The 24,187-nt window shown below is 44.4% G+C and overlaps 1 protein-coding gene across 1 annotated transcript in view; it reads right to left on the reverse strand.

Moving 5' to 3' along the window:
• UST (uronyl 2-sulfotransferase) overlaps positions 1-18,257 on the reverse strand; it is a 289,990-nt gene extending 271,733 nt beyond the window's left edge. Inside the window, exon 1 of the mRNA XM_082855525.1 lies at positions 17,659-18,257. Within this exon, the coding sequence (XP_082711651.1) occupies positions 17,659-17,914 (256 nt within the window). The 5' untranslated portion in view covers positions 17,915-18,257. The remainder of the gene's footprint in view (positions 1-17,658) is intronic.
• Between the last annotated feature and the right edge of the window lie 5,930 nt (positions 18,258-24,187).

The raw sequence follows: 24,187 nt of genomic DNA on the forward strand, positions 1-24,187 counted from the left end.
TAGAAGCTCTTGAGATAATCTTTGTGTCTTTGGCACACTCAATTTTGAAAAATAAAACTGAAAAATTAAAATCTTATCAAATGATCACAGGGTAAATGTTTTAGAAGTTTTAGTCACCAAACTATTCTTTGCAAGAATATTCTTTCAAAGAATAAAAATATCCGATAGACTAAAATGCAATGTACATGATCTTTGGAGGTCTTCTTCCTACACACAAACTATAAATTACAGAAAGGGCAGGAATACACACAACAAATAACCACAGTTTGTGAATGCCTAGAGACAGAATTTTGATGGATGTGTTTGTTTGTTTGTCGACACAACGCACACACATCCCACAGTAAGTAACATCCCTCTGGCTCCTACACTCTGGAGTGCCACCTGCTCTGGCTAGGCTTCTGCCTGGATAATTAAAATGAAGATGTGTATTAGCAGATATTAAAAATGCAAATTTTCACAGTATTCCAGTCAGCAGAGTATCAGATAGCATTCTCTTTATAATCTAGTGGTTGTTGTTCTGGAACAGAAAGAGTCCCTCTAAAGTTTCAATGGAGACTCAGAGAGATTAAGTGAATTACCCAAGGTCACACAGCTGCACGCTGGCAAAGCCAGGACTCAAACAGAGGACTTCTGATTTGAAGCCCAATGTTCTTTTACACTACATTGCCTCTTGTAATAGTAAACATCCTGTTAAAGGTAAATTCACAGAAGAAATCTGATTTCCAAAGAAGAAAATGTAGCTCTATTAGACCATAGGGTTGGCCTTTAAATGTCTGTGTCTTTGGGCTTCCATGGTGGTGCAGTGGTTGAGAGTCCGCCTGCCGATGCAGGGGACACGGGTTCGTGCCCTGGTCTGGGAGGATCCCACATGCCGCGGAGCGGCTGGGCCCATGAGCCATGGCCGCTGAGCCTGCGCGTCCGGAGCCTGTGCTCCGCAACGGGAGAGGCCACAACAGTGAGAGGCCCGCGTACCGCAAAAAAAAAAAAAAAAAAAAATGTCTGTGTCTTCAAATTGTGATCTCTTGAATTTTATAAACATTAAAAAGAATAACAACACACAGGAACTAAACTTATTATCCTCTAGCTGCTTATAAAAATAGTGTTTAAAAGAGTGCTGTCCTTATTACAAGGTGCTGCAAAGGGCTGAGGGCGGCTTGAGCCAGGCTGTTGATGAGGAGCTCACCTATCACCACCCCCTAAGGTTTCTAGCTAAACTGAAAATGATGCATGTGTCTGGAGGTGGGGTGTGCTCACTTTTTACTCCAGAGACCCGAAAGGAATCAAGAGACTAAGACCTATCCATTTGCCTCGTCCCACACTCACTCAGGCAACTCAGGCAGCGTGGGCAAGGAGAGTGGTCATGTCTGCCTGGCCTTGCCAGCGACTCCACAATCCACTGACTCTCAAAAGTTCTCTCCAGAAACAATGGCAGTGGGCTGGAAGCTGGGGGACCTTGTTCCCAGAAGTTTAGGAATTAAATGGCAAACAGGGGTTTCAAACCCTCTAAAAGGAGTTAAGCTTGAAATCACTTTCAACGTTTGAAAAATGAATTTAATGTTAAAGAATGACATCACTCAAGTATGACCTCGTCTCCAGCTAGACTTGCAAAACGATTGAGTTAATTTATACCAAAATAAACGCCGAAAGCATGTAAAACAAAGGTGAAACAACAAAAGAATTAGAAGAAAATATAGGGACAGGATATAAGGCCTTTCTAAGCATGAAAGCAAAGGAAAAGTAATAAATGGAAAAAACTTAATTAGCATTAAGGAAAAATAAAAGAAACTGATTTGAAAAACTAAAGAGCAATTCAAAAAAACATATGTGCATGTATGGTAAAGGGCTAATACCCTTCACCTCTAAAGAGTTCTTAAAATTAGTAAGAGAAAGAACACATCTATAGGGAAAACATGGGAAAGGGTAAAACTGTAATTCCCAAAACATAGTCAAATTGTTCAGTTTCACTAATATTCAAACAAATGTGAATTCGAGCTTAAATATCATTTTTCACCAACTGAATGGGTGAGGAGTTTTATAAGATTATATCCAGTGCTTGTAAAATAGAGCAAAGCAGACTGCGGGTGAGACACACCGAGATAAGTGACAGTTTGTACCAAAAGCAATTTTTAAATAGGTGCACACTTGACCCCAGCAATTCCAAGTCTAGGAATTTCTCCCTGGGAGGTAGAGAAGTGTGCAAAAATGTAACACTGCTCATCACAGCTTTATGCAGAATCGTGAAAAACTGGAAATACGCTAAACATCAAAAGGCCTTGCTGGAGGAATGACTGTACATTCACAAGAAACTCTGCTGCTCTGAAAACCAATGTTGTTGAAAAGTAAAGACATGGAATAACATTTGTGGTACTGCTGAGTAGAGGAAGAATGTAACCAAACCAAAGCAGTTCTGAGTAAAGGAATTAACATGCTTTTTTACTTTCTTCTTTGTGCTCTTCTCTCTATTTTCCAGTTTTCTACAATGAGCAAGTAAGGGTTTTAATTATCTATGAAAATTGTGTTTTCAAAACATTACACCGAGTCATTCTAATTATTTGCTTAATTTATATCCAATGATTCGCTCTGACCATAAAAAAAAAAAAAAAACTTTACTTGGAGTATTTGGATAATAGGACACTTAGCAATGAATTCTGACATCATTAAAATTTAAAACAGTGCAAGAATCTGCAATAACTGTTTGAAGAAACTTTACATCCAAGACCAATTGTTTAACTTCCTATGCTTATTAATGAACTTGACATTAAGTCAAATCTGTATGTTCACAAATCTCCAAACAGCCTGCATTTTAATACTATGGATTGCAGAAATTAATAAAAGCAGACATTTTAAACTTTAATCAGGCAAGTGTGTGATTCTTAAGAAAAATCTAATGTTCTCAAATTCGAACAATCAAATTGGTGAATGAGAATTCAGTTAAAAGAAACTTATAAAATGTTTAATAGCACAGATCTTTAGTGGGCTAGGATGAACCCTCACTCATTTTTCTGTTTACAAGCATTAATCACATTCCAAACATGCTACAGTGTAGACGCTTATTACTCAAAGTGTGGTCCTCCGACTGCAGCACCGGTGACACTGGGAGTTTGTTGAGGATGCTGAATCTCAGGCCCCACCCCACACCTACTGCACCTGAATCTACAGTTTAACAAATTCCCAGGTGATCTGAACGCACATTGAAGTTTGAGAAGAGCTGGTATAGAGAAGCTGAAAGCTAAAGTGTTATAAGTCACAACCAAATAAAAGACTATAGGCTAAGCATCTCTGAATAGTACCACAAGAAGACCTAACGCACACACAAAGCTATCGGGCCACGTATCAACTATACAGGTTCTCCAGTTTGGTTGCCTATCAGAATTGCATGAGGAGCTTTAAACAAATACAGATGCCCAGGCCCCACCCCTGACCAAATGAATGGAAATCAGTATTTTCCAAAGCTCTCCAGGTAATTCTGTCGCGCAGCCAGATTTGAGAACCCCTTAGCTACTGGCATTAACAGGGTCTTAACCAAAGACATCATTAGCCTAATCACAGCTAGGCAGATCTAATCCCTGCTTCTACTCTCCTCCTGTGGCTTCCCAAACACCCCTGTTCATCACTCTTTACATTTATCCTAAGTCCTTCTCTGCCCCTCCTAGTAGAATGCAGCCCCCCAAGGGCAGGGACAGAGTTATCAGTCACACTACCCAGCACCCAGTGCACAACTGGAGTTTGATGAACATTTGTTGAAGGAATAAACTTGATTAGATAGAAGAGATGACAGAGAGGAGCCAAATGGGAAGGAGGGCGGGCATATGAAAACAATAGGAAAACTCATGTTCTCTGATCCTTTAAGTCTCATTGATGTGAAACTTCAATGAAGTGTAAGCCTTGTGGGGAAGACTTACTCTGAAATTAACAAAAAGTCACCTATCATTCCAACAAGGTGGCCGGGAAATATCTGGCGAAAGGGAGCGAGCTGTGTTTTGAAACAGCAATGCATTATGCCATAAAAGAAACGAAACACAAAAGTAGAAGCCTGCCCAATAACCGAAGTATGTTCTAGTAGGTTCTCCCTATCCAAGCTAGGGAGCACACCTAAGAATGTGCCCACACCCACACTTTCTATGCCAGAGTGCAGGTCACAAACAGAGTGGCACCACCGTAACTGTGCACACTTCAAGACGCAGGCTCATGAAACCTACACACCTCTCCCCAGCCATAAGGAACAGGAGAGCAAGACGCAAGAAGGCCTGAATAAAGCCTTGTCTAAATGCATTTGAAAAGTTCACCATCAGGCTACAAACTCATGAGACTGGAAATGTTATCACTAAATGGTAGCTGAAGAGAGCAGTGAAAAGATAGAGATTATGGCTGCTACCACATATTTCTTTCTCCCTCCCTTTATTTCCGGGAACCTCCTCATCTCACAACAGGACTAGAAGGACATGACCACAAACCTTTCAGACTCCGTAAGGCCTCAGATCTCCGCCGGGCAAGCCAAGAGCAGCCTTCTGAGCTGGGAAAAGCACGAGCAAGAAAATAATACGACCTCAATCCAGTCATCTGCTAAAGCAAACTAAAGACACTGCGCCATTTGGCTTTCATGTTTATGGAGCTTTCCAGAATCCGTTTCTCCATTCTTACCTCCTTGTCTTATGTAGCTCTTAGTTAGAGAGCGGCTTCTAAGGAGGGACCCTGGAGAGCACACACACATTTTCAGGAGGAACCAACATTAACCCCACACGGCTTAAACTGGTATCACACGCAGAGTTTATGTCAACGTCCTCCTCCCCCAGGTAGGTCTACCACACCGGAACTCCTCACTCGACCTGCTAAGAGGCGACCACACCACAATTCCCAGGCCAGTCTCGTGAGACTGGAGATGCAGGTGTGCCCCAGCCTCGCCTCCTGACTCAGCCCTGCCTTGGATTCTCCGCCAATCATCACTTTCTGTTTTCTTCCCCACTATAGTAAAAATAACTTCCTCTTCAAGCGTCTAAATCTGTATGTGACTTTACACACTTTTTTTGGCACATCGTTGGTTGAATTTTGACACTAAAGTAGAATGAAGTTGCAAAAAATCTGCAATCACATTTCTGTAAAACTCCAACCAGATGAGTCAGTTCCACTGTTCTCTGGAATACTGAGAAAATACTTCCAGGCAAGATGCTGCATTCTAAGCACCACGTCAGTTCCTCCTGTCCTCTGCTTCTTACAGACTCAGCAAAGTCTCAGGGATGGAAGGAAGCAGAGCAGAATGCACGGTGCTATTTGCTGTGAACTGGAAGTGGCTTGCGGGCTGTGCTTCTGAGTGAGGAGAAGGGCATCTCAGGGGGCAGACCATCCAACACAACTGTGGCGCCAAGGACTCGGGAAGTCTTGTATTTAGGACCTGAGACAGAGCTCCAGAGAGCTGCACGCCCTCACCTCCCACCCCCGGCTCCAGTCACCTGCCATGACTACAGAACACGGGTGGCTGTGGCACAGTCATTTCAAAAGAAGACAGTTTAGAAAAGAGTCACTCCTGATACTCCTCCCCATAAAGGAGGCTCACCAAGCAAGGGAACTGGAGAATTCCTCAGTTCTACAGGCCACTGAAGGGCCACAGAGACAGAGGAAAGTGATTAAGATGCATAAGGGAATGAAAATCATTTCATCTTTTTTTTTTTTTTGCGGTACGTGGGCCTCTCACTGTCGCGGCCTCTTCCGCCGCGGAGCACAGGCTCCAGACGCGCAGGCTCAGCGGCCATGGCTCACAGGCCCAGCCGCTCCGCGGCATGTGGGATCTTCCCGGACCGGGGCACGAACCCTCATCCCCTGCATCGGCAGGCGGACTCTCAACCACTGCGCCACCAGGGAAGCCCCGTTTCATCTTTTCATGTGCTTATTGGTCAGTTGTGTTTGCTCTTCTGTGAATTGCCTGCTCCTATTCTTCGCCCATTTATCTCATGAATTCTCCTTCTCTTATTGATTTATTGATCTTTTACATATCTGCATACTAATCCCATTTTCTAGAGAAACATCTGTCTCCAATCCGAGTCTTTCTGCTTTGTTTATGGGATGTTATTGTTCAGAAGGTTTTGCTTTTATGTTGTTCTTTTTTTTTCATTTATTGTTTGTGCTTTCTGCATCTGAAAGTAACTTCAGATGAGGAACTACTGGAAGATAGATCTGTTTTTCTGGACAAGATTTATGGCAGGGCCATTACAGTCACCTTCATAGCTTCAATTTTCTGAAAGAGGGTGAAGCCCAACAGACTATTCTACGTAGCTCCCAGAAGAACTAGCAGAAGTAGAGAGAAGCCACAAAGAAGTAGCCTGCCACACTGTGCGAACTCCCTCAGCCACTGAAGCTGTCCACAATGGAATGGGATGACCAGCAGTAGGCAGCTGGGCCAAGACTGTGAGAATCCTCTTTGAAAACACAGCTTTCTTATCCCTACTTGTTTTCCTTCTTTCTTCCTATCACAATTATACTCTGAATTCTGGAGATCCATGACTTACTCTGCTTCCTCTCTCTCTTTGCCTTCCTAAGGACATTCTGCTTCCCACAATTTCTGAAGCAAGATCCTCTCCTTAATCGTCCAGATAGGCTGGGGCAAACTGGTGATGGGGGCAGGGATGGGGAGTGCTGCTAATTTTAATTAAGATCAAAACAAAACAAAACGAAACAATGATTAAGACTTTGAAAATGATGGCCTAAAATGTTCTGGCATATTCTACTTGCCTTGGTCACTTGACTACTGAAAGCTTTTAAATAACCATTTGGCTCCAAAGGACATACCCTACAGTTTCAGTTGTTACAGTTAAATGGCTTCTTAACTCTTTCAACACATGATTTTAGAGTAGGTGGGACCTTAGAAAGCGCCTAATTCAGTCATTCTAAAGAAAAAAGGGGCACCATCACCTAGACAGCTTCTTTAAAGAACCCCAGAGCCACACCCATTCTCCCTTTCCTGGCCACTGGGACATATTCCCAGATAGACCATCAAGACCACATGGAAACACTGCTGCTGATGAGGGAGGGTCCCAGGAAACAAAACCAATTGAGAATCCCGGACCTAATCAAACGTCTTCATTTTGGAGGCAAAGAAACATGAGCTGAGGAGGCTCGTGTGACTTAACAGCACTGACCCCTGAGCTATTTGCGGACTCCCTCCAGACCCAGGTCCGCTGGCCCTGCCAGCCACTCGCACAGCTTTGCGTGACAGTTCTGCTTCTCCAGTGAGAAGGGATTTGTGTCAAGCAGCCCACGTGTCAAAACAGGAAGCTCTGTGTTGGCGCTGCAAGGTCACGGTTTCCCTAGACAAAATTTAACTTTCTATCAAATAATGTAAGATCCCATTTGTTTTCAAGTTCTCAAGGAATTGGGTAACCATCCACACCAGATAGTAACGGCCCTGTGGCTCTGGCCCCTACACTCATCCGTGGCTGGGCAGGTGAAGGCAACGTGAAGAAGCGGAGAATGGAAAACAGAAGCAAGTTCCCCAGCCTTCTGACAAAGACACGATCCGCTACTTTGGTTCTCTGCTCTTGCCCTGACTTCCAATGGAAGGGAAATGGGAACCAGAGAAAAACCAGTGCCAGGCTACTGGACGCGGTCGTTCCATCGCAAGTGGGAGAAGCTCTAGCAGCAGTCCCAGTGTATGCCTGACACTGTGATCGTCTGAAAGGGTCTGATTCGCGTGGATCGCCAGTCCAGTCCTAGAACGGCTGGCGACCGCAGAGAGTGCGCAGCGCCATACTCCCTCTGTACAACTACTTTTCTTTCGTGAATGCGGGGAGGGGGGGAAACGTGTGGATAAATTCAAAACAGAGGAAAGCAGGCTGTGCAAAGAATACGTTTTTTAAAGATTGTTTCCAGGAGGCAGAAGAGAGGATGAGAAGCAGAAAGGTTGGTGTGTAAAGTTAACAGGGCAAATGACTGGAGCTTATCAGCCGTTGAAGAGCCCTCACCAGGTTGAGGGTGAGGGTGACAAGATAAGCCACAAAAATGCTGATTCAGTCATTTCATATTTCTTGGGTAGAACGGTGCTTTCAAATGGAAGCAAACCATGAATGAATTTGCGTACTCCACTAGTATGTGTGCTTGTGCAAGTGTGTGTGCACGGGTGTGTGGGCCAAAAGAAAAGGGCATCTGAGAGAAGCAAAGAATAAGGTGAGAAAATTGGCATTTGCTGAAATCAAATGCCATGCCTTGAGTCAGACAAGTACTTTATAAAATAGCAATTATTAATCCCATCATATAGACTAAAACATCTAAGGTTCGGAGAAGTTAAGAGAATCGCCCAAGTTCTCCCAGCTAATAAGTGGTAGCACAGTGATCACACCCAGATCTCTGCTCTAAAACCTGTGCTCTTTCTAGTATTGGATGCTTCTGGCCCACAGAAAGCTTTCGATGAATATTTTCTGAGGGACTGAACAAAGGAGTTTATATGTCTCAGAATACTTTCATTTTTATTTTCATCAAGACTGTGAAAGTCATATGCACTGAGCTAGAAAAACATCAATGGTGTCTCCAGAAATGCATTACAGCCTAATGTAAATGGTTATTTAAATCATCTGTCAATGAATGAACTAAGAATTACTCAGTCAAGGCCATGACTTAAGGTTATTTCCATATCTTTCATTAAACAAGGGTCAATGGGTTCGTGCACTGAGCCTTAATCTTATAATCTATCATTTTGCCATTCTAGGTTAAAATCTGCTCAGTCACTATTTCAGAAACCACATAATCTTATGGTCTCATCTCCTTAAAGAGTCAAATTCATGCTTGAAACGTACTAGCTAATTTAGCACAAATTGCTACCTAAGGAAGATGTTGACTTAGAGCAAGAGATAAACTGCTATTCTGCAAACTCCCAAAACTGGTTCAGGGTTCAGGAAAATGACAAGAAACAAGAAGTTTGAATTCTAGTATGCAGCCAGATCTCTAGGCTGACCGCAGGCATTCTTAATTACAGGGAAAGCTCTATAAATGTAAGTCCAAATCCCCACAGGTAAGAGGTGGACAATTATCCCTGTGCACAGAAGGAAATGTTTATAGAAGTATATGTCATAGTGGTTTTAACATCTTTGCTTGTAGCATATGCTTCAAACAGCCAGAAAGAGATGGGTTGTAGAATCAACTGGCTTGAGTCTTTCCTGGCATACTGCACCACGGTCTCTACTTAAAATAAGGGCAAAACAAAGCAGAACCCTAGTAAGGAATAGTCTGCTTAGGGCTTCCCTGGTGGCGCAGTGGTTGAGAGTCCGCCTGCCGATGCAGGGGCCACGGGTTCGTGCCCCGGTCCGGGAAGATCCCACATGCCGCGGGGCCACTGGGCCCGTGAGCCATGGCCGCTGAGCCTGTGCGTCCGGAGCCTGTGCTCCGCAAAGGGAGAGGCCACAACAGTGAGAGGCCTGCGTACCACAAAAAAAAAAGAATAGTCTGCTTAGCAAATATATTGAATCAACAGACACTTCCTAAGGGTTCCTGTGGGGTACCCAGCAGAGGTGTCACAGTAGAGATGGAAAGTATTTGAACGAGCGTCCTCCTTTCAAGGAGCTTGCCCACAAGTTATCACAATACAAGGTAGAATGTCAAAACTTCAAAAGTGATCATGAAATAAATACTACAGGAGTTCACAGATCATCACTGGAATTTGAGCTTCCTTAACTATCAGCAAAGAGGCAATAGCAGAAGCAAAGGCAGGTAGTGAGGCAAGAAAAATGAGCCAGTGGCTAGCTTTGGGAAATTACAGACAACCGCTATAAAACCTGAGATAGATGGAGAGGTGCAGCATACCCTCAACACTAAACTGCTATCTGGCTCCCTGATAATTTTAATATGAGAGTGTCACAAATTATTCAAATTGAGTCTCTTTCCAGAAGGCATGGAATTGACTGTACTTATTTTAAAGCTTCTTATTTTGATAATATATATTTTAAAACCTACTGAAAGTTTCTAACACTTTTGGAAAAAACAATTTCTTCCTAAAAATTCCTAACTTATTTTACTAATTTACTGAAGGACTATATATTTGTCCTGTATATTATACCACAGTGTGAATAAAAATGAATTGCACATGAATTCCAATTTTCTCAAGATTTCCTTGGTAGCCTCATAGTACAGTATATAAGGAACATAACGTACCCAAATGTTTCCCTACGCTGAGCTCATCAGCTCCTCTCTAGTGAACAAACACAAAGACAGAATACTCATTTCCATTGTACTACAGTCTGCTGCTCAAGACTGACTACACTCATATTCCACATATAAGTCACAATAATCTTTGTGACATCTGTAAAATAGTTAAGTGCTACCTATTTATGAATATTCATACATTAGAGCTAAATGCAAAGTGTTTACTATTCAAAGTCATCCATAACTGTAAGACCCCCAAGAGTCTTTTAAAGAGGTCTTTGGGTTCAATCGTTAGGAATTTATTTAGGTTTTACTCTATACCCAGATACTGTACTTAAAACTCAAAACGAGAAAGACAACTTAGTTCAAAGATGGGCAGAGGGTGTGAACAGACATTTTTCCAAAGAAGATATATGAATGGCCAACAAGCACAGGAAAAGATATCCAACATCACTAATCATTAGGAAAATGCAAAAAAAAAAAAAAAAGCCACAATATGATGCCACTTCACATCCATTAGGATGTCTACAGTCAAAATAATGGAAAAGAGCAAGTGTTGGTGAGGTTGTACAGAAACTGGAACTCTCGTACATTGTTGGTGGGGATGTGCAATGGTGCAGCCACTGTGGAAAACAGCTCAGCAGTTCCTCGATAAATTAAACATGGAATTACCATATGACCTAGTGATTCACTCCTGGGTATATACCTAAAAGAACAGAAAATACGTGTACCTACAAAAACTTACACACAAAAGTTCACAGCAGCACTATGCACAACAGCCAAAAGATAGAAACAACTGAAATGAGAAACAGATAAATGGATAAACAGAATGTGGTATATCCATACAATGGAATATTATTCAGCCATAAAAATGAACGAAGTACTGATACTTGCTACAATATGAATGAACTTTGAAAACAATGTTCTAAGTAAAAGAAGCCAGTTACAAAAGGCCACATATTATATGATTTCATTTCTATGAAATGTCCAGAAGAGGCAAATCTATAGAGACTGAAAATAGATTAGTTCCTAGGGCTTGGGGAGACGGAGGAATAGTGAAGGGATAACTAAGGGGAACGAGGTTTCTCTTTCTGGTGATGAAAATGTTCTAGAAGTGACTATCGTAATAGTTTCCCTTACCTAGGTATATACAAAAAACAATTAAAAGCTATTAAACTATTAAAAACTTTAAGTGGGTGAAATGTATGTTTGCGAATTATAGCTCAATAAAGCTATTTTAAAAATTAGTAGCATAGGGCTTCCCTGGTGGTTCAGTGGTTAAGAATCCACCTGCCAATGCAGGGGACACAGGTTCAAACCCTGGTCCGGGAAGATCCCACATGCCACGGAGCAACTAAGCCCGTGAGCCACAACTACTGAGCCTGCATGCCACAACTACTGAAGCCCACGTGCCTAGAGCCTGTGCTCCACAACAGAGAAGCCACCGCAATGAAAAGCCCACGCACCGCAACAAAGAGTAGCCCCGGCTCGCCGCCACCAGAGAAAGCCCACGCGCAGCACGAAGACCCAATGCAGTGAAAAATAAATAAATAAATAATCTAATTAATTTTTTTAAATTATTCAAAAAAAATTAATAGCATATACTGAAATGTGCTTTGTTTGTAACGTTCTTGCACAATAGTTGCTACATTCTTTTGACTTTTGCAACTAAGGATTTTTGGTGAAATGCTACTGTTTCTGTCCCCACTTCTGACAAATAAAAGGATTTATGTATATCACTGTTTGCTTAAAGTTGAGTTTCTATAATAAAAATAAATATAGGTAAGACAAAATTTATTTGTGGTCAAGTCTCATTTCTTTCCAAAAAAAAAAAAGCAAGTGACAATTCCTAATCATTCTAGCAGCTACAGTTGTCAAATAAGATGCCTTTTCACTGCCCATCACTGACCCCCTTCAGTACAGCTGCAAGGCAAGCTACAGTTTCTGCTCCTGCAGCTTCCCTGTAGGGAAGCAAAAGATACTCTTTCTTTGGGGACTCAAAAAGCTTGAGCACTTTCATTCTAGTTTCTCAAATACAAAACCAACTAGTGTTTTAAACCTGGACTGATGACAGGGAATTTGAAGAAAGACAGAATCCAGATAATGCATATTTATCTGTATTTTAAAACAATTCATACTGAGACGAGTCTACGTTAAAAACAGTTTACAAGACAGAATGTTTTTCACTATTCATGCTGTGTGTTTACAGAACAGTCTGCCATAGCTGAATTCCATTTTCTGTCTTCTTCTAATACAGTGCTACTGTGTCCCCAACCAACCCTATAAGATAAATTTGCAGCTATGAACAAGAATGTCATTTTCTTTTTATGTCAACAATTTCTATTGATAACATCATATTTTATGCATTCATTTCCTAGATTGCTGTCTGGGGCCTGGAATACTATATTTAAACCATGCATGATGTGCAGAAGGAAAATTAATTTGACTTTTAAGGTTTAGAGAAGCTATTTTGTAACAGATCTGGACCTCAATTTTCACATTTTCCTTTAAATTCATTTCAACTCAGAGAACTTCAATAAAGTTACATCTTTTTCTTTCATTTCTGACTCAAAATTGCCATGCTCATATATGATATACATATCAAGATTAGCAATTCTGGGCTTCCCTGGTGGCGCAGTGGTTGAGAGTCCGCCTGCCGATGCAGGGGACACGGGTTCGTGCCCCGGTCTGGGAAGATCCCACATGCCGCGGAGCGGCTGGGCCCGTGAGCCATGGCCGCTGGGCCTGCGCGTCCGGAGCCTGTGCTCCACAACGGGAGAGGCCACAGCAGTGAGAGGCCCGCGTACCGCAAAAAAAAAAAGATTAGCAATTCTGAAAACTAAAGTAATATATCTCCATTTTAAATAGTATAATTTAAAAATGGAAAGGAAAGCCTATTAACTTGAGATCAATCTGACAGGTTTAGTCCCCATAAAGGATAAATCACATACGCAAGTCCTGATAATAAATCATTAGAGTTTGCCGGTTGTACAGGATCAGTAGTAAGCCATCCGACTTATTCGGTTTACATAGATGTAACGAGTGTTATTCCAAGTTTTTGATATTTCCACAGCTCATAAGTAATGAGGCTACTGGCAGAGGCTGCATCATAATCTAATTTCTGCGGGAGATTTTATTTGATTTTGGTTGGTTTTCCATAGCAAGTCGAAGTCTGAATGCCACTTCAAAATAAATGAAATAATTTCACTGAACTGGAAAGACTATGGTCTCCAAGTTAAGTATAGCAATTTGCTCTATTCAGCTATTTATCCCATTGTGTGTTTTATGCTCTCCTCTCTCCACCTATTTCAAGGAGGAAAAGAATCAAGACAAGAGTTATGCCTGCATAACTTTCCTCTCCCTGACTTACTTACTTTCCTTTTTTTTTTGTAATAAATCTGTTGCAGCAAAAAGCATCTTTAAAAAGAACAGACTTTGCCCTTCCCCAAACTGACTAGAAAAAAGAAGCTGTCTGACCCCTGTTCCTGTGAGAAGAAAAAGCATCATTACCAACTCTTTTCCCTTTTTTTCTCCACACCATGCTTTCTGGTTGCCCCCCTTCACCTCATTCCGTGCATCTTCTAACCTCAGAAACTCGAAAGCCAGCTGGGGCTGCAGCTGTTGGCCGGTCCTTCCCTTGAAACAATGGGGCGTAAGCAGTAAAGCAGGTGCATTTTTAAAAGCTGAAGTTTAAAAATGAAACCATGGGGCTTCCCTGGTGGCGCAGTGGTTGAGAATCTGCCTGCTAATGCAGGGGACACGGGTTCGAGACCTGGTCTGGGAAGATCCCACATGCCGCGGAGCAATTAGGCCCGTGAGCCACAACTACTGAGCCTGCGCGTCTGGAGCCTGTGCTCCGCAACTACAGAGGCCGCGACAGAGAGAGGCCCGAGCGCCACGATGAAGAGTGGCCCCCGCTTGCCACAACTAGAGAAAGCCCTCGCACAGAAACGAAGAGCCAACACAGCCAAAAATTAATTAATTAATTAATTAATTTTTAAAAAAAATGAAACCATGTCCATCACTTTTTAAATATTTTATAAATCTCTTCTCTCTCTCATCCCCCCTCTTTCTCTCAAATACACAGGAAACTTTGTGAAAGCAATTGCAAGCAATTGCTTGTGAAAGCAACTCTAGAACAATGTTCTTGAACTTAAGCAGGCATCAGAATCATCTGGAAGACTTGCTAAAATGGATTCCTGGGTCCCACACCCAGACTCTTTCATTCCATAGGTCTGGGATGAGACCTGAGAATCTGCACTTGTAACAAGTGTCCAGGTGATGCTGATGCTGCAGGTCCAGGGACAGCACATTGAGAACTACCCGCCTAGACAGTGAACGACTGCTAAAGAAAGAAATTAGGCATTTAAGATTTAATTTGATTCCAATTCACATCACCTCCAGTTGTGTGGCTCTGGGAGAGTTCATTTGCTTAGTACATGGAAGCAGGAACATGGAGATAAATACAGGAAGGTGGAGTTAAGGGCAGGCCAGCTGCTTGAATTATTTCCCTTCTCTGTTGGCCCCTCAAGATACTCAAAGTATCAAGAAAAGGAAAGTGAAATTATGGAAATAAAAATAATCATTTTTGGCCAGTCAGCCCTTTAGATTTCCACTCGCATCTTGGCTCTATTTCCTTTTTCTCTCAAACTGCTTGTAGTGCTAATGCAATGGGTACTTGATTCAGCCGGATGTGGGTTCAAATCTTGCCTTACTTACTATGCGCCCCTCAGCAAGTCGGTGAACTTCGTTGCCCACCCTTCTCCCATATCAAAAATGGGAATAACTGCTGCACCTACCTATGATATTGCTATGCTAATACAATTTCATCCTACCTGTGCACTGATTGGCACATACCCAATAAATATTAGCTTCTATCATAAATGGTCCTTTTTTTTTTTCCTGTGAGAATATTCAACATGTTAAACATCACACTACCTATTTGATACAATAAGTGCAGTCATCACTTTGATATTTATTTAGTATATTTATTTAGTAGCTACTATGTCAGATGTAATATATTACACAAGTATATTAAAAACAATATCCTGTCAAGACAAATATTGCTATAAATATTATTTTGATTTGGAAAATTTTGACTTTATATGAACTTTTATTTAAGAAAAATACTTGCCTCCAAAATTGGCTACCTAGGAAAATTGAGAGGATGTGCTTACTAACCACAGTTTTGTTTTCACAGACACTAAAATAATAGAATGGAGGAAACAAGGGGAGAGTAGTTCTGCAGATACCTTGGCCTTATTTTATTAAGGGTATATTTTAGATCCTCTTAAAGACCACAAGCCTGCTTTTCCTGAAAATCATTGTGTTTACATAACAAAACAACAGGGAACAAATTTGGCCAAGGGTATCCTATTTTCAGTTCACAAAGATGTCATTTTTTAACCTGTTACATCAGTCAGAAACTCAATGGTGAGTTAGTAATAGGAGCAATATTCCATCCTTCAGTTCTTCCTGGTTCCCTGAGTGAAATGCTGTGAATTCACCCTTCCAGCAAATAAGCCTCCAAATTTATCAGGCCTCATTTTTTTTTTTGAAATATACAATGAAAGCACACTAAATTCTGGATACCACACGTATTTGGTTGAATTTTCAAGAGGTTAACATGCTAGATGCTGCGGTTTCCTGATTTTAGCCTCACTACATGCCTTTGCTCCTTCCTCCTCCCAGGCTCCCCAGCCCCAAGAAGGGTATCAGAGCCATAACATTTTAAGAGCTGCGTGGAGGTGTCAGAGACAATCTGGTCCTGCCCAGAATTTTATCTATGGAAAAGCTGAGGCCCATGTGGTTCCAGTGCCCTGCCCAAAGCCAAGTGCTCCTCAGGACACCACAGATGTCTTCCTTCCCTGTCCACTGTACTTTCCCTACATCACTTGCCTGCATATTTCGCTTTAAAAGAACCTCACCAAAGAATTCATTATCAGAGTTTATGGAGAAAGGCCCCTGAGCTTCCAAATCACTTCCCTCCCTATGCCAGTTAACAGTGATTGTCGGTAATCGTAACAATTGTGACCTGTGTGGTACTAGCAGGAATCGGAGAGCCTATGAGGCTGTGAGACTTCCTAACACAGAACTCGAAAGAAGAGAGTTGACTCCTTAGCAAAAGTGCATATTACCCCAAATCCTCTGAGAAACCAGATATGTTTGGAAATCTACTTGGGCAATATTTTCCTTTAATTTTCCCTAAAGCATCTTAGAAAAACCGTAGTTCCCTAAAGTTTCTACTGAAAAAGAAGTGTAACTTTTAAAATCTGAGCTTCTCTACGTGGAAAAAAACATTATTTTATCTGCGTGTACATTTGAAAACGCTCTAACACATCTGTCACTTTGTTGAAGTGGTTTTTTCCTTCGAAAACGATCTGCTATCCAGACCTGGGGTTTCTGCGACGAAGGGATTTCTGTGGGTGAGGGTGGCAGCCTCCCGCCGCCGGAGTCGTTTGGCCCATTATGGTGCCAGCGCTCCGGGGGCTTCCCTTTGCGCCTTCGCTCCCGTCACGCAGATGCCGAAGTTTGCCGGGGGCTTAGGTTTATCCCCTTGGACGTTTGCGATTAGCTGAATCCCTCCCAGCCTCTCCCCTCCGCCCCGGCCCCCGCAAGACTTGTGAGAGATGTGCATCCTCCCTTAACCAAGGCGCGCACCGGGGGCCTGGGGGTTACTTTCGCTGGGCCCTGGCACCGCTCTCCCCGTGCCTGGACCACCGAGCTGCGGGTCACGCCCTCTCTCCGGAGACGCTCTTTTCTCTCTTCGAACACTCCTTCCTTACCTCTGCTAAAATAGGCGACCTCGCTCCTAATAAGCCAGGCACAACCCGCCCCCCCCCCCTCAAAAGTTCAGATTTGAGACACAGCGCTGAGGATCGTTCAGTCGAAGTAGACGACACTGCTGGCCAGGGTGACTCGCGCCCCGGACCCCGGCTCCCCGCGTCTCACTCGCTGAGGACAGTGGGGTGGGCAGGGGGTTCCCCAAGCACAAGGCAGCTCAGGGACAGCGTGGAGCCCGAAAACTGCCCCTGGGCCACCCAGGCCAGGGGGCAGGAGCTCTCGTGGGGCACAATTCACAGAACGGGCCGTGGGTAGGAGTCAATCCCACCCGCGCGACCCCGAGCGCCGGACGGGACGGGACTGTGGTCGCTAATGCCATGGAGGAGCAGTCGCTGCCCCTCGTCTCTCCCCACTCTGCCAGGTTTGAATATACACACACTCGTACACACTCACTCACACGCCTGCACTCCGCCCAGAGGGGGTGGCGGAGGCGGGGGAAGGTATGCAGCGCCCAGCCCCGGGCTACCTGCCCGGCACATCAACCCCGCGGCGCCCCCGCCTAGGCGCAGACAGACTGACGCGCTGGAGGCGGCAGCAATTCGGGACCGCCGCACCGATGCTCGCCGGCGTCCCACCTGGGGAGCCTCGGGGAGGCGGCGGCGGGGGCAGCTCCAGAGTGCCCGGCGCGCCCCACTCTCCCCTGCACAACTTCGAGCAGCGCGCGCCGCCCTCGCTCCCGTCTCCCTTCCTTACCCAAATACTGCCGCAGGTCGAGCAGAAAGCGCGGGGGTCCCCCGCCGAGCTGATAGAAGAGGGAGCCCAGGCAGAAGACCAGCAGGGTGGCCATGCAGAAACCGTAGTCCCGGAGGGAGAAGCGCAGGAGAGGCAGCAAGGAGACGCGGCGCTTCCAGCTGCCCAGGCCGGGAGGGGCGCCCCCCAGAGGGGCCCCATGGGGCCAGGGATCCGCGCCGCTGCCGGGATGCTGCTGCTGCTGCTGCTTCTTCTTCATCGCCTGCTCCGCTGCCTTGCACAGCCTGCCCGTGCCAGGAAAAGGTCACCCATCCGCCTGCGAGGAGGAGAGCCCGGCCGGCCGGCTGCACATGGACAGGGCCGCGCCGAGGGCAGCCCGGGTGGGGGCGGGGAGGGGCCGAAGTTGCCGGGCTCAGGAGACTTTCCTCGGCATGGTCCCCGCCGCCGCGGCCCGAGCGGCCGAGGTGCCCAGCCCCGGCTCGGCGGCACTGCCCGCGCCCGGCCCGCGCCCGCTAGCGCCCCCGTGCCCCGCGCCCCGCCGCGCCTCGGGCTCGCTCGCGGCCGCCGGGGCTCGCCTCCAGCGCCAGCGTGGACCCCCCGGCTTTGTGTCTGTCGGTCTCGGCGTGTTTTGTCCGGGTTCAGGCTCCTCTAAAAAACGGCAGGGAGGAACGGGAGGCGGACACCATCCCCTCGCTCCACCTCCTTGACAGGGGTTTTCCTCCCTCTCCTCCCCTCTCTCCCTCCGGCTCTCCGCCGCTCTCTCTCCTCCCTCTTCCCTCCCTCTCTCAGCTCTGGTCTACGGGTTTCTCTCGGGTGTCACGTTACTGCCTCTGCCTGGAGCGGGGGAGGGGGGGTGAGGGGGGGCGGCGATTATTCGCTACAAGGAAGAAAGTTTCTGGGGTTTTTTTTCCTTCCCCCTTTCTCTACAATCTGGCCTCAGTTCCTGCGCCACCAGCGACCTCTTGGGGGCCCCGCTGACTTCCCTCTCGTAAACAGTCACCGGCAGGAAGAAGCACGACTTCTTCTAGTACTATATGGTTTTTGGTTTTTGTTTGTTTGTTTTCTCATTTCAGAAACTCGATTCTCCTTCTGTGTGCCGAGCTGTTTACAAAAGGCCGATGAAAGGTACTCGGAGATAGGTTCAAGACTTTGCTGAGATGGTAAAGAGCAAGTGGCGTAAATTATAATTAAAACATGACCCCATAGGGCCAGGCTCATCGCCCCAACTCCTGGAAGAGAACCAGAGGAGGACGCTTCCTCCCTGCTCGCCTTCGCTCTACAGCTGCTCATCCAGGAAGCGACCAGAAAGGCAAGGGGGGGGGGGTGTTATAGGGCGGACTCAAGGAGGTCTTTCCTCTAGCAGATATGAAGAGGAAAGAGCCCTTGCATACCCATTTCATCGCTGCTACCCTTCCTTCCAAGGGAAGTTTCTGGACCTAAAAGAGCACCTTCCGGGCAGGGAAGCTGCATCAAACACAGATCCTCTGGCGAGGGTGGGTGACGCACAGAAAGCGCTGCTCTCATCAGCCTCACTTCCAGTAAGAATAATTCATGGCTAGACATAGGAGCTGTGCCACCTGACCCTTAAGTGACTTGCCCAAGGTCACGGAGATGCCAGGAGTCGAGTTGGGTGCCACACTCAAACCTGTCTGACGCTCAAGCCCACTATAAGAACCACTGCATGGTGCTATCTCCCAGTCAGGGTGCTTTTCCTAATAACTTGCACGGTGACTGGAAGATGGGATACACGCATTAGCTCAGGCCACTTTGAGAAACAGAAATGGAAATTTCAGGCTCCTTGTGCCTGCCTCACACCTCTGGCTTTTCCTATTCACTCTGTACATTCCAGTGACTGACAACGGATTAAAGGAAGAACCAGGAGCCAGGGACATCTATGATTCTAAGACTGTTTTCCTGAAAACCTTTATAAAGTTGGGTATCTGAGAAAGTTTCTATGGAAAATCAGGGAGTAGAATCCTGAGATCAAGAGTTTACAATTTAAAAATAATACGGTTTAACCGTCATCCAGACGTGAGTATCTCTGATTCCCGAAGAAGACACATAGATCATGAACTGGAGACAGTTGTGGATGAGCTGAGTGGTGCCACACACATCCACACACACATACTCTACTTCCCAATTTTATGTTGTCCTGGCCCACTTTCTCATGAATGGGAAGGCTGCTTTGAGGCGGAAAGAAAAGGGAAGTCCCTGTGTTCTAGCACAGAAAATCCTAAAATGAAGTGTTAATGGTTTGTTTCACATTTATTCCATGAATCAGATTTATTTGGATTAATATGCACATTTTACAAATGTGAGTGCCCCTGAGAGAATTAAGCCAATCAGTCATTGCCCACTACTGTGAATGACTTTAATCAGCAGGCTGAGTACCTGAGAATCGGCTCCCAATTAATAATTTTTGAGTTAATGACGAGGGACTAGGAGACGGGAGGAGCAAAGCAATTTGCATAATGTTTCAGAGACCACCTGTGACAAATAGGACCCGCACCTGAGGCCTGGCCCTATCATCTGGAGGTTTTTCATTAGAGGTAGGATAATGTACAAGATCCTGTGTGCTCATGAGACCCCCCAGGGTCTAGAAACTTCTCTCACAGAATAAGTTGGGAAACTTCCCAATTCTTTCTCCTAAGGAAAGGAATCTCAGCAACAGCGAGGTTATAACAGGCAGTTGGAGCAGGAAGAAAGGAAATAAACATCTAAAAAAATAACTAAATATGGGAATAAGAGTTTAGAAAACAGTGAAAAAGTTATGAGGAAAATACGAGGTGGCAACATTTGGCTTAGAGAAAAATAAGCTATGACATGAAGAATTTTAAAGGGGGGACTTCCCTGGTGGCGCAGTGGTTAAGAATCCACCTGCCAATGCAGGGGACATGGGTTTGAGCCCTGGTCCGGGAAGATCCCACATGCCGCGGAGCAACTAAGCCCGCGAGACACAACTACTGAGCCCACGTGCCACAACTACTGAAGCCCGTGCACCTAGAGCCCGTGCTCTGCAACAAGAGATGCCACCGCAATGAGAAGCCCATGCACCACAATGAAGAGTAGCCCCTGCTCGCCGCAACTAGAGAAAGCCTGCACACAAAAACGAAGACCCAATGCAGCCAAAAATAAATAAATAAATAAATTTTAGAGGGGAAAAACCGGGCAGTTTTTAAAAGATTGTGTTAATGGACTAACTGCCTAAAAAAACTCACCGAGGGAAAAGGACGGATCTTAAGATACGAAGAAATTTAACACAGAGAAGATTGCTTTGTATTTTCACCGCACAAAAACTTAGATGTTTGGGTAAAACTTTGTTCTTTGAAATCCTATAAATGTCCCATCAAAAAAACAAAACTTTGAATTTAAAGTACTTATACTGATGAATGGTATCTTTATTCAAACTAGTTAACAAACCAACTAACTAGAGGAATTTGTGAACAACATTTATTATTAGTCTTATAATTCAACATACTTTATTTAATAGCTTGAGCTTTCTCATCCCTTCTCTCTCTGGTGATTTTCACCTCTCTCACCTGAGCCACTCATTGTCAACAATCCCAACCCCGGGCCATCATCACCTTCTCTCCTCTGCTCATGTTACAACCGCCCACACTGGAGCAATTTTCAGTCTTTTCAAGAACCCTCAACTTTTTAATCCATCACCCATCTCGTATGTTTCCTTCCTCCTTTGTTTAGTTCTGATTCCTGATCCATCGTTCTGATCCCTATCTTGCAGACACCCTTTCATTCCCATGTTCCTGTCATCTTACATGGTACACACTTGTCTGGCAAAACCCAGATAAACACAGCAGTGCCACTGGACCAGATTGCAGAAGACACCCAGCACTGCTAACTGCTTCACTTTAGCACCAATTTCCTTGGACGCTCACTCATTGCTATCCAGCAACCCCACTCTCTAAAATGGCTATTTCATACTTCTCTCTTCTACTCCCACTACTTTCATCTCTTCTTTCTCAGCTGACGACCTGGCCTCATGCTTTATTGAGAAAATAAGAGCAGTAGGACAGGAGTGACCAGATTTCCCCACCAATCTAAACCCTCTCTCTATCCTTCCTTCTGTTTCACTGTGTCCCTCTCTGCTTCTAGCAAGGCTAGTCTGTCACTGCCCTAGACCCTTGAATCCACCCAACCCCACACCCAAGCATGCTCTCTCCCAAGGCTTCTGCATCTCTATAAATGATGGCACTATCAAATCACTCAGGGGCAAAACCCAGAAGTCTTCCTTAGTCTTTCTCCTTCTCTCACTCCTGTGTCTAACCCATCTGCAAATCCTATAGGCCCTACTTTCAAAACAGTATCCAGCATCCAACTTCCTTTGCTACCACTCTGGTCCAAGCCACCATCTTCTCTCATCTGGGTTACTGCAGTGGCCTCCTATGTGAGTTATATTTAGGTTTAGCTGTGTGTAACTGAAAAACCCAAAATAACAATGGCTTAAACAAAATAGAAGTGTCTCTCCCTCTCATATGAAACAAGTCCAGAAGTAGGCAGTGCAGAGTTGGTGAGGCATCTCCACGCTCTCATTAAGGAACCATCGGAGCTTTCACCATCCTCAGCACGTGGTTTCATTTTAAAGGTAACTTTATGATTCAAGATGGCCACTGGAGCTCCACCCCTTATGCTTATATTCCAGGCTGGCAACAGGAGGAAGCAAAAGAAGAAAAAAGTCTTCCTCCAAATGGCGTGGGTTCTTTTAAAGCAGTGTTCCAAAAATGCCATGAATCATCCTCTTACAGATTTTTGGCCAGAACATAGTCACAGGACCATGTCCAGCTGCAGTGGAGGGCTGGGAAATAGAGGTTTCAGCTGGGCACACTGCTGCCACAGAAGAATGAGGGTCCTATTACTAAAGTAAGAAAGGACAAGTGACTACTAAGTGGCAACCAGCGGTCCCTGCCATTCCTCCTTCTTGATCCCAGACTTTCACTCTATTTCATCCCCTTCACAACAGCCAGAAGTAACTCCTCTGCACAGAACTTGCTAGTGGCTCCCAACACACTCAGAGTCAAAACCAAAGTTCTTCTAGTGCCCTACAAGTGCCCTTCTATTTGGCCCCATTGTCTCTCTGACCTCATCTCCTGTCACTTTTCCCTACTTGTCCTATCTCATCATTGTTCATCAGACCAACAAAACTTGCCCCTCCATCAGGGCCTCTGCAGTTGTGGTCCCCTCTGCCTCAAAAGTTCTTTTCCCAGATCTCTACATGGTTGGTTTGCCCTTTGACTTCCTTCAGTCTCTGCACAATGTTACCTTAGCCAAGGAGTCTTTTCTGACTACCCTATACAAAATGTACACATGACCTGCATTCTTTATTCCCTTGACCTTCTTTAATTTTCTCTGTAGAACTTACCATAATATGACATGTTGGTATTTTTATCTGTTGTGTATCTCTCCTCACTGGAAAACAAGCATCATGAGGGCCATGATTTTGTATCACTCATTCACTGATCTTTCCCCAGCACCTAGAATAGTCTGACAGATAGTGGTCACTCAGTAAATATTTATTGAATGAGAAGGTTAGTTTTAATATGAAGGATCTTAAGTTCAATGGGTCGCCTCTCATTATTCCATGTCTGGCCAACTGGGGATGAGAGATGGAGGCACAATGGAGAATAGGTCTGCATCCTCCTGGAACATTCAAATGATCATTAAAGGAGTTGTTTGAGATGAAAAATATATTGTTGAGGGGAAAAAAAGAATGAATGAATGAATGAAGTAATCCCTCACCACCTCCATGACCCACAGTCTAATTAACAATTCAACTGCTTCCTGTGACTAAGAATGCCTCACGATGTGGAAACAACCCAAGTGTCCATCAACAGATGATTGGCTAAAGAAGATGTGGTTTATATATGCAATGGAAAACTACTCAGCCATGAAAAAAGAATGACATATTGCCATTTGTAGCAACATGGATGGACTTAGAGAATTTACTAAGTGAAGTAAGTCAGCCAAAGACAAATATCATATGATATCACCTATATGCAGAATTTCATAAATAATACAAATGAATCTATACACAAAACAGAAACAGACTCGCAGACATAGAAACACTTATGGTTATCAAAGGGGAAAGGGAGGGGGTAGGGATAAGTTAAGAGTATGGGATTAACAGATATAAACTACTATACATAAAATGGATGAAAAACAAGGATTTACTGTATAGCATAGGGAACTATATTCGAATATATATATATATATATATATATATATATATATATACACACATAACTGAATCATTTTGCTGTACACCTGAAACTAACACAATGTTGTAAATCAACTGTACTTCAATTTAAAAAAGAAAAAACAGAATGCCTCATGGAATCACAAAAGGAATATGAACCCATGGGTTTTGCCAGGTGTTACCATCCACCTTGGCAGAAGTATTGCTTGTCTTCAGAATGTTGCTAATTTCAGGGACTGGGGCATTCACTCTTTTGGAGAACCAAGCTCTCTGAGCTTTGGCCTTGGAAGACCACCAGGGTTGTGTTCAGACCCTCTTGTT

This window comes from Leucopleurus acutus (genome assembly GCF_964270905.1).
Source record: "Leucopleurus acutus genome assembly, chromosome: 15".
Taxonomy (NCBI): Eukaryota; Metazoa; Chordata; class Mammalia; order Artiodactyla; family Delphinidae; genus Leucopleurus; species Leucopleurus acutus.